At 37.3% G+C, this 11,590-nt stretch overlaps 1 protein-coding gene across 1 annotated transcript in view; it reads left to right on the forward strand.

Annotated features, from left to right (window-relative positions):
* LOC128982406 (chaoptin-like) overlaps window positions 1-10,706 on the forward strand; it is a gene marked incomplete at its 3' end in the record, with an annotated part of 37,195 nt that extends 26,489 nt beyond the window's left edge. The window contains exons 4-8 of the mRNA XM_054401364.1: window positions 48-218; window positions 3,869-4,136; window positions 5,543-5,753; window positions 6,433-6,591; window positions 10,656-10,706. Of these exons, the coding sequence (XP_054257339.1) occupies window positions 48-218; window positions 3,869-4,136; window positions 5,543-5,753; window positions 6,433-6,591; window positions 10,656-10,706 (860 nt within the window). The remainder of the gene's footprint in view (window positions 1-47; window positions 219-3,868; window positions 4,137-5,542; window positions 5,754-6,432; window positions 6,592-10,655) is intronic.
* Window positions 10,707-11,590: the final 884 nt, after the last annotated feature.

Genomic DNA, 11,590 nt, shown 5'->3' on the forward strand with positions numbered 1-11,590 from the left:
GATGAAGTTTGAAGTAGGCTAAGTTAACAAACACTTATCTTTTCTAGGCCTTTACCGACTGGAGGTGAGTCGTAATCCTATCCATCACATTCCTGACGAGGCATTCATCGGACTAGAGAGATCCCTGTGGGAACTAGAGTTGACCGATGGCTACCTCAGATCTGTGCCGAGCCGAGCTTTCCGCCACCTGCAGAAACTGCGGGTCCTTAACCTCAAAGGTTAGTAGTTTCCTGTGTAGTAGTAGGAATCAAGAATCAAGAATCAAGAATCAAGAATTTATTGACCATTCAACAATTACATGCTATCAGTCTCGTCACAAAAAAAAAAATAATTACAAAATGTTGCAAAAACGCACACATCAATAAAAGTCAAGTAGCATACAAGAAATAAATAAATTAATAAATTACGTCTGCATCATGCATCACATACATGCATAAATTACAAGGTACATTTACATAAAATGGCTACACAGTCAGCAATGGTCTACAATAATGAATAGTCCAGATCAAAAAATTCACAAGTGTTATAAATAGGGCTGTTAACCAAAAAGTGTTTAATCCTGTCTTTAAACAGGTCTTTAATCCTGTCTTTAGGTTATATCTTATCTTTCTATCTTGTACATTCTCCACTTTTTGCAGAAAGCACATCCACAATAGAACCTCGATAAAAAGTCTCTCCATGGGGATTATTGAATAAGAATGTTATCAAGGTTGATTTCTTATTGAGGTTTGCTGTAACATGTGATTGGAGTAAAATAAATTCATGAGAATTTGAAAATTATACACTTCTTATCAAGGGTGCCTTATTAACAAGGTTCCACCAAGCAAGTGGTTAGAAGGTAATGCACTATGGGCCCAATAGAGGTATAACACTTTTTTACTGTCCAAAAGTTTTTTGCCGCAAATTTGAGTGCGCACACCAAGGAAACATTCGAGGGACAGTGACGCAACTGTTGCAGCTGTTGTTCCCGGACCCAATTTGCCAGAGACAGCTCCGCTACTCAATTGTTGCCGGACTGTCGCTCCAGGCTCGGTATCTATTGAAACAAATCTAGACGCGCAGACATATGACTAGTGTCGCTGTGCCACTTTTAGGCACAGATCATGTAAAAGTCGCTGTGTCACTCCTAGACACGCACACTTAGAAACTGAGTACATACTATATAGTTGTATCATTTAAATCTATGGGGTGCACAGAAGTAGCCTCCCCGAAGATTGTGACCATTACATGCTATGAATGACATCACAATCGGGCACACCCCAGGCAACGCTGACATGTTAGCGGCAAATCCTTCTACAACCGGACGACTTCGAAAAATGAATCTGCCTAAACGGTCTTTTTCAAGGCCATTAGTAACGATCTCGATTAATATCGAGAGACAATCGGTAGCTAATTTTTGGAAAAGCGAAGTCTGATTTCCGGACACGGAAAGTAAGTAAGTAAGTATTTAAATTTATTGTAATGTCCAATTTGCGTCTAAATAGTTGCCTATGTGCGCACTCCTGCGCAACTGTCGCTAGATTTTAGAGCTTCGACTTTCGAGTGAGTTGCTCAACAGTCCCCCTATTAACTGGGCGACTGATGCTAGACTCAAAATCGCCTTTGTGCGCCTGTCTTAATGAAAACAACATAAAATATATGAGCCTACAAATAAAGACAGAGTATTATAGTCATTGATAATATTGAAACAGTGGCAGTAATGAGTCATGAGTAGGAACCGAAGTGAGGAGGATTCTACTGTCGCGCTATTGCAGATAATATCCAAATAATGTCTGTTGCTTACGCCCCTAACAAAACAAAAAACTCTTGCGCCCCTGGGCCCACTTGTAACCACGGTACTGGGTTCCACTGTACATTTTTTTAATGTAGGTTGGTGCAAACTTCAAACTTGTAACATCTGATAGTATAATTCCAAATCATCCAACAGCATGTTACATAGGGACTGTTGAAGTGTGTGAGGTACCAAATTTTAAGGGGGGTAAAAACGTATTGCTAGTCAACAAACACCATAACTTACCCGATTTTTATCCACAACATCCTAATCCTAGGCCTATGTGTTGGCCCTAGCTTGGGCTATGGGCCAAAGAACGTAGGCCTACTTTTAATAACAGTGAAGTACACAAACACACCCACAACGATATATTTATTCATAATAGCACTCCGTTTCACATAATAAAGTTAAAACGACCGATTTTACGAATATTTAACGCCGATTACAACATCACTTAACCTCAAAATGGTGTTTGTTGACCAACGACAGACGACAACTAGACCGGCTCAACAGGCGAATCCCCGATCAGCTGTTGGCTAGTTTCCGAAATCGCCACCGCAGCGCTTGAGCCGCGGCCGAGGAAATCGGGATTTGAGCCGGACAAGAATTATTCGCTGTTCGACTGTCGACTCGTTAACGAGAAGCCTCTTCGCACAACGAAAGTAACTTCGCCATACGATATCGATTCAGGTTAGCTACGTTTTCAGACTTTCCTACTTTCTTTTAAATATTCTTTTTCTAACATACGCATACTCGTCTGCCATTTATTTTATCCGTTTACGTTCGATTATAACTTTCTAAATTTTATTAACTTAGTTCTTGCCGACTCGTACAAAACCCGCCAGTTCCTGCCTGCCAGTGACTAGCGGTGGATATTTTTCGGCTCTTTTAAACCAATTGGCTATTAAATTACGTTAATTCAGTTCGTTTCACGATTAAATTATTACTTAAGTTATTCCCGTTTTACGTCGTTTTAATACCCCGAGACTTGTCGTCTAAGTTCTAAACCCCGTCTTTGGCGGGTGAAAGAATCGAGTCTTGGGAGCAGGCTGATTTGAACAATCAGCTACGAAAATCAGTATTAAATTTATTTTAAACCACTCACATTAAATTATCCGTCCAATTATATTAATTAGGCCCCGACGACTCTGTAGGGATTGGGTTTTACATTATATTCGATCTTATATTATTTACCTAGGCCTTTAGCTAATTATTTTAAAGTTCATTACGAGCAATTGAATCACATTGGCTTCAGATTGAATACTCGTCGGCCCTACAGAGTCATTCTAAAAGTTAGGCAAAATTCTCCAAAACACTTTTACGAAGGCTGGGATGATATAGCTCCAACTGGGCGTCTGCAGGATTTCCTGAGCGCTTCTAGAGCTCTGAGCCTTCGATTAAATTTAAATAAATTGATCAGTCAAAGCCGTGACAACTTCGTATCGACCCCTGGATTTTTCTCGGCTCCTTCTGAGCACTCCGGGGAAGAAATTTGAGTGTGGCCGATTCTAGGGTAGGCCTAGCCTGACTTAGGTGAATACTAGTTTATTCCCCCCCTAGAATTTTGCGTCACAAGTGGTCAATCTAGAGACTATCAGGGAGGCTTAAAATATTAATTAATCAAAGATTTGTTATATTACCGAGGGATTGAAAAAGGTTACCACAGAAAAAAAAACTATACTTAATAAATTAAACCTAATAAAACCTTTTGTTATACATGATTATAAAGATAGTTGAAAAAGACTTTTATTGCAAAACAACAAATTCTTTAACATCGCCAGATTGTATAGCCATGAAAAACCAACTCGGGTTTTTCCTTTTTAATAACCCTATAGCTATAACCTGGCATTCTTAACAGGGGGAATTAGTGCTGGATTGTTACATATTTGTTTGAAAGGAGAGCACATATGTATTATAGGTGCACAATTACTTTTCTGTCGTTATAATTTCCCATTTCGGATGGTGGGCAAGCAGGGCTTCTTCATACCTTCTAGAGCTTTTGTATTGCCAAACATATGAGTGGTTTATCATAGGTCAAAATAAAACAAAATTTTAAAATATTTCACCTCTGGAGTTAATCTTTACGTATGATTCCAGGCAACGAGATCTCAGAGATCAACCCGGAGAGTTGGAGAGGTCTGGAGGAATCGTTGCAGAACCTGAACCTCGCAGAGAATGCAATCGCACACTTGCCTGGCTCCGTGTTCTCTACGTTGCAGAACCTAGAGACTCTAGACTTGCGAGGCAACGCCATCATGGACTTTGACCCGACGGTGTTTGCTGGTGGGCCTCCTAGATTGATCAGACTGATCCTTGCAGACAACCAGATGCGCCACGTCCCCTACCGCCAGGTCTCTTCCCTCAAGTGAGTCTAGCACAATCTGGTCACCCCTGTTAGTCCTTTGGGATATATCGGCTTACCACTGGGTTGGACCAATGGTCTGTGTCCTAAGCCAAGTATTTTCCACCTGCGTGGTGGCCGGGCCTTATAGAAATAAAATTATTTGCGTGAAATTTATCAAATTAACAGAAATTTGTAGTGAAACCACGATATTGCATTGTCGTAAGCATATTTGTTATGAAAATTACTCGTCTAATTGGGCTCCGCAATCCCTTTAGTGTTAACTCAGTCAGTTTTACCACATCAGTGGACAATACCCAGCTGTGGACATAACCAACCCTTTGGGTTGCCATACCTTGTCCATGGCTATAGTGACAAAAAAGGACCTTCACTTACAACTATTTATGCAAGCATCATGAAAACTGAAAACTGTAACTAAGAAGAGCTGCATCTATGGGGACACAAACTTAGTGGGCCTACTCTACTAGGGAGTTGGGTATACCACTAATGTATAGGTCTATCACGTGCCAAGTAATCAACAGTGTTGTCTCATAAGCCACGAGACGGTAGATGACGATAGATTAAGGGTTTGCATATCTTGTTATGTTAACACAGTGATAGGTTACTATTTTGGAAAGCATGATTGTAAATCTTTGTGCTACCTAACTGACATGACTGATTTAATTCCGTCATAGATTAAACAGGGAGTATGTTTGATCTATGATTCCGTTGACTCCTTCTGAAACATTGGGCCTATACTGTTCCTCCTAACCAGTGGCGTAAGCACAATGAGCAGCACCCCCCCCCTGCAGTACATGTGGATAGCCCCCCCCCCCCCTACTTAAACATCACCACTTATTTTGATTTGTGTATCTCAGCAAAAACCGTGGTCGTGACAAAATCCAAAAACTCTCGCAGACGTTTTGTCATCGCCTTCACTGGTCATGGAAACATTGTCATCGTTTCCCGGGATTGTGACAAAATCTTCAACATATCCTGCGCTTACATAGACAACGTCTCCCATGGTCTCGGAAACGTCATCTTTTTCCGCGATTGTGGCAAAATTATGAATATATTCTTTAGTCTTGAAAACAACACCTTTGTCTCCTGCGCTCATGGAAACATCGTCACCTTTTTTTGCAATTGCGGTGGTCGGTGAAGTCGGACCTCGGCACCCCACCCGAGGGGGGGGGGGCGTTGTTGGGGATGCGGGGGTGCATCTTTCTTGATGTCTTCCAATGTTTTGTCCTTCTTTATTTCTTCTAGCAGTGTATTTTTCCATATAATTTTAGGTCTACCCTATCTCCTGCTTCCTGCACGGTTTCATTCCAATGCCTCCTTTGCCACATCTCCATTTCCTTTTTGCAAGGTGCGCCCTTCCCATCTCCATTTCCTTCTCTCAGGCTATTAAACTGACCGATGTTGTTCAGACTTCTGCGGCACTTGGACCTCAGCTACAACATGATAACCCAACTACACTCCACTGGCAGCTCGGAACCTGAACATGCTGGCAGTCAACTCTCCCTGGATACTCTGCATCTTGACTACAACAACATACAGTATCTCCCTCCTGGGGCCTTCCAGCATTTCAACATCCTCAACCAGACCTTCCTCAATGGCAACCCTCTTGCTCTCGTGCAGGTGGGATGTTCGATACCAAGGATCAAGACTTGTACTTGGTTATTTTTGACAATTCTTTTGCGGTAAAAATGCTGTTGAAGGTCTTTGGACTGTTTTGTCCTATTTCGTTCCCGGATGAGACAAAGTAAAGTGTGGGATGATTACGACAGGAGTATGGTAAACACATTTTAGACGAGTGATGTAAGATATTTTTTACCATACTATTTTAAAATAACCTAAAAATGTAAAAAATAACACAATCTGATCTTCCCAATGTGGGCTTGGAACTCACTAGTCATAACCTTTTAGAGGTTATGTTTTTATTTATAACCGCTCACTACCTTCAGAATATAAACTTGGTAACTATCAAATTTTTTTGTAATTACAGTATATCTTTGGAATTAGTATGTTTAATGGGAATTTTGTTACATTGATTATTATTTATGTTTATAAAATATAAAAGATGTCCAATAAAAAGAAAAAAAAAACAAAAAAACAATTATCAACTGGTGTCTGGTAAAAATTTTTTACAGTACTGTATTGACATCCCATTTGACTCAGCAGGCAGTAAACAGCTGTTTTCCGGACTAAATCCATGTGTGGAAAGCCAACTACAAGAGAATTGATAAATTAAAAAGATTTTTTAAAAGTAAAAATAATCTATTTGCACTTTTAATATCTCGCTCACTTGATTCTTCAGACTGATGCTTTCCGAGACGCCCGTATCCGAGAGCTGTACATGGTGGACTGTGGTCTGCAGGAGATTTCTCCCTCTGCCTTCTCCGGTCTAGAGGCATCTCTGCAACTCCTGGACATCTCCGGCAACAATCTGACAAGTCTTCCTCCACATCTGCTACAGGTTGGACCTTAGAGGTCATCTCTAGAGGTGACACTGCATTGCAGAATGTTGCTGTGGATGTACAGGGTGTCCACAAAACATTAGTATTGTTCCATACTACATTACGTACTGATTCTTTTCAATGTTGAATGTTCTACTTGGGTTGGTCGTATCAGTTACATTAAGTTTAGTTTCAATTTCACTCATTATTGTTACCATGTTTTTTCGTCTGATAAATATTGTGACGTAAAATTATATTTTTTTTACTTTTAGATCAAATGTACAACATTCTGATTTTCTCATTCAACATCATCCATTGTAATTTTTTCTTACATTGTAAATAAAGGACATTGTCTATCAAACTAAAACATCTCAGTTTTCAGATGAACTAAGGGGAAAACTATAGAAGTATTTTTTCTGGATATCGAGTGAATGCCACTTCCTGAAATCATGTTTGACATTCTGTTTATTGCTGGAGAAAGGCTTCCATAATTGTCTCTTAGTTCATCAACTGAGGTGTTTTTCTTCTCTCAGTACCCTATAAGAGTTCCCTATAGGAAGAAATCATAAAAATGGATGATGTCAAGAAAACAAGTCTGTTGGCCATACCTTGATTATTGTATCTGCTAGTCAAGTCAACAATTGTAATTTTATGTTACAATATCTGTTCAGATGAACAGACCTGGCTGCAATAATGAGTAAAACTAAAGTTGAAAAAGGGACTGAAACAACAATTTAACACAGGTAGAACATTGTATTTTGAAAAGTAACGGTATAGCTTAAGAATGAATTTGTACCAATCTTTTGTAGTCACCCTGTATAAATCAGGTCTTTGGTCCAATGTCCCAACATTTTATTCAATTTTTAAATTTAAAGATATCATCACTCATTTTAATATAGTAGATTTAAACTAGTATACTATAGCAAATTCAAGCCCTTTGGTTTCAGTTCGTCTTCAAGTTGTCTAAGCTACTTTTATTGATATAGCACAGGCCATCATCTTTCTCAAAAGTCAGTTTGATTTGTCAATCTAAGTCTAGGACTTGCAAGTTGGATCAAGATTGAGCAACTAAAACTGCCTGATTAAAATTTTAAAATAAATTTTGTTTAAGACATACAGATATAATGAAGTGAAATTTGGATTATCACGTATTGACTTGTATTTGGGCGAATAATTACTGTAAATAATAAATATAACCTTAAAATATTTCATAATCTGTGGTACGTTAACACATGCCAAACTTAATAATCACTGAAAAAAAAACTTTAAAATCAAAACAGAAATTTAGAGAACTTACAAAGAACAGCCTTTCTTCTTCATGGCTAACAAAAAATTTTATATATTGACAACAATGTGCCATGGTAGTAAGTAAAAGGTATTAGTAGTACAGAGTTTATCTGGGATGAGTTGAAAAGACCTTACGTCATACAAAACACAGCTAAAATTGTTTATTAGAAAGCAATGTCACCTCTAACACAAATATTTAGGTAGATTGATAGCTTTTGTAGTACAGTAGACCTTTTAGCTTGATTAAAAGTGATCAATGTACATAGTAGATAATAGAAATTTAACTTTTACTAAAAGTTAAAAAAAAATTTCCGCTTGTATCTCCTGGGTAAGCTTGCTTGGAAAGCTTTTACTTTGTTGTCATGTCATAAAATCATGGTTGGAAATATACAGTGCTCGATTTCCGGCGGAGCGGCGTTCCGGTACCTCCCTTTTGAAAAGAGACATTGGCATAAATAGGTATATAAATAGCATGTTGATGGCCCCTGGATTACTTTATATGACTATAATAATGGTACAATACCTCGTCAAGTAATCCTAATGTTGATTGAGGTTAACAACCTACATGTTTCGCTGTAAATACGGCATTCACACATTCCGTATTTACGACGAAACATGTAGGTTGTCAACCTCAATCAACATTTGGATTACTTGACGAGGTATTGTACCATTATTATAGTAATATAAATAGGTACTAATTACTAAAAAGTATTTTATTTGGAGAAATAGCCTCTGGATGGTTATTAATCATTGTTATAACAATACTAATAAGTAATCATATTAAATAGGCTACAGCCCCTATTTTCTTACAAATCAAGCACTGGAAATATATATTTGAGTACAAGAGTTAAAACAGTTTGGTTGTTTTGATGAAACATACTTCTGAGAAGGAACTACTTTAAATCAGTGGGCCGCAATGAAACGCTGTTTATAAAAGTACACAACTTTGAATCAATTGAACTTTATAACAGTAGTGTTATTTGGTGTCTGGATTAATCTTGGAATTTGTAAATTAAGTTTACTTTCAACAAGTTGTTTTTAAAATTTTTATTTTTATAATCTTTTTAATTTTAGTTTTTTTAGTTTTACATTTTGACCATCCAATTACCACTTTTCTGTAGATAATTTTACTGTGAACAAAATGGTGAAAGAATTATTAATTTATTATGTTACGTTTTCTTTCTATAGCAGTTAGAGTAAAAGTCTACAAATTTGGTAAAATTAATTGCCGACAGAGGGTGCTGCATGCAGCGCATAATTTCCTTCCCCAATGGGTTGAATATAAATAATTGTTTGGCAATTGTAAGTAATAGATTTTTGTAAACAAAGTACCCGGTAATGAAGATTATAAGAACCATTTAACACCCTTAATTCTTCTACCCCTTTTACTTAAATCTAAACGTGAGTTTCAAGGTATATTCTAAAACCAGATAAAGGGCGTATTTTATAGAGACTTAATTTCAAAACATGAATTGATTTGTCAACACAATATCAAGTTGTTTTTAGCAGAAGTATTTTTAATTATTTTGCTTGTTTTTTCACATGACCCACTTTTGTTTCAAGTTCATGCGGGTTTGATTAATTCTCTCAAGGCTTTAGGGTATTTAAAATGTCTTCCAATATTAACTTGAAAGATAATTTAGAATAAAAGTAATTTTGGTGCTTGTTTATCTTAAGCTGCAAGTTCTGTCTTTCTTTCTAATAGTTTTACTCGAGGCTTATGACCTATTAAAACTTAACATAAAAGACACCATACACTTAGAGCCAGTGGTATGGTCATAAAATTTCAAGTTTGCAAGAGCTTTTGAGATTTTATTTCAAGGACATTTGATGTGTACGGAAAACATTGATTTTTAAAATAAAAAAAGAAAAACTAACACCAATCCCTTGCCCCTCTTACTACTAAATCTCTACACCATAACTTTTAAGATCGTTGAACTAAAAAAAATCACTTTTTTCATTCACTACAAATTTTTGTTTTTACTTAAAATATGTCAATTTTTGTTGTTAACAACATATATGTTAGGTTGGGGATGGGTTAAAAATTTATTGATGGAACATTTTTGTATAAAGACTGTGAACAGCACACGACTTTTTCTTTTGAGGTAACTCATTTCTTAAGATTGGAACATTCTGTCTTACTAGATCACGTGTTTAGACTAGTAGCTGGGAATCTAGCTATTGCAGAGCAATGAAATAGATTCTAAGAATTGTGGAGTCAAAAGAAATGATTGAAAAGTATGCAGATTGTGTTCTTTTGCTAGACATTTCGGTGGTTAATAAACTTAGAGGCCAAGAAACAATGGTAGTAATAAGAAAAGAACAACATTTTTTCTGATAAAACAAAAATACATAGTTAATACTCTTGAACCCATTTGTTGCAGTAAATATATGAAATGGCCGGACTTAGAATCACGTAATTTTACTTGTTGGTCAAAGATAATTTTGATCACTGGTCATTTATTTTGCAGTCGCCCATCAACTTACGGAAAATCCCCTTTTTGATTCTTAAATAGAAGGACTATCCATGACTTGCCAGACATATAGTATGATGTTCCTTCTGTTTATAGTGTTCAGTTCGATAGTGTACTAAAATGTCAATGGGATTTAAAGGTTAGCACTGCAAATCTTAGTGGCATAGAACTTAAAAGAGTGTTAATTACTTCGGTTAGTCAAGTTTGTGTGCAAACAAACATCTAACCTATGATGCTAATCTCACCATTTAACTATCAAAACATGTTCACTAAGTGAGCTACGTAGTTTTCTATCAGGAATTCATACATTTTTACATTTTCAGTTTCACACTGAGGGTGTTAATAAACCCTTCTTGGCCCGAATTGAAAGAAAGGTGGGTCTTTTGTTCTTCATCGTTTGTTTTTTCACTTTCTTCTCTATTATTTTTCACAGAATGGTTGCGTGCATTCTTGTAATTGGTTTTTCATCTCACATTTTTTTGACAGCGTAGTTTTGTTTTCTTGCATTTGGTTTTTGCACTTTTATTGGTTGCATGTTTTTATTCATATTTTGGTTGGTTACAATATAAAAAGAATAATTTAATTTTTTTTAAGTCACACAGTAAATTTAAACAGAGTGAAAATTTTTTTTTCAGTTTGTTCTAAATTATTATGTTCATTCAAGGTTCAACTTCACTAGACAGGAACAGGCAACAAATGGGACTCCGAGGCTTACACTAAATGGGCTACAAAAAGGAAACTGTCCAGAACAACCTGTTTCAGGAGTGTGTGTGTGTGCGCAGACAGCCGAACAATTCCCAACCGACCGTGTATTGCCTCTAACCAGAAAGTTCCTGTGCGCGCCCTTTACTCCCTAGTGTAGCCCAAGAGAAAGGACTTGATACACGGCAAAAGGAGACACCAAGTCAAGAAAATGTCAATTGCTCTTGAAATATTCAACGGATTTTGCAAGTGTCATGTCGTTTCACCAAGTGTTGTGTCCAATCACCTATAGCAGCTTCCATTTGATGACACAGAAACCATTCGCCAGTAACTGTTTCCTTTCCTTGTCTTCTCCTATGTGGTGTAGCCCGAGGGTTACTATTGGTAGTAGGAGTAGGACAGAAAGAGTTGGGTGGGATAGAAGTCTACCTCTCTGTGCTCTCGCTCAGACCACCTTTGGAGACCCCCAATAAGTCTCATTGTCTATCTTCCTCGTTCATTCCCCTCCCAGCAATATTGCCAGTCATCCTTTCCTCCATAGTGAGTTCTTTGGATT

This window comes from Macrosteles quadrilineatus, unplaced genomic scaffold (genome assembly GCF_028750875.1).
Source record: "Macrosteles quadrilineatus isolate MER2022 unplaced genomic scaffold, UCM_ALF_1.0 Scaffold_249__1_contigs__length_141745, whole genome shotgun sequence".
Classification (NCBI taxonomy): domain Eukaryota; kingdom Metazoa; phylum Arthropoda; class Insecta; order Hemiptera; family Cicadellidae; genus Macrosteles; species Macrosteles quadrilineatus.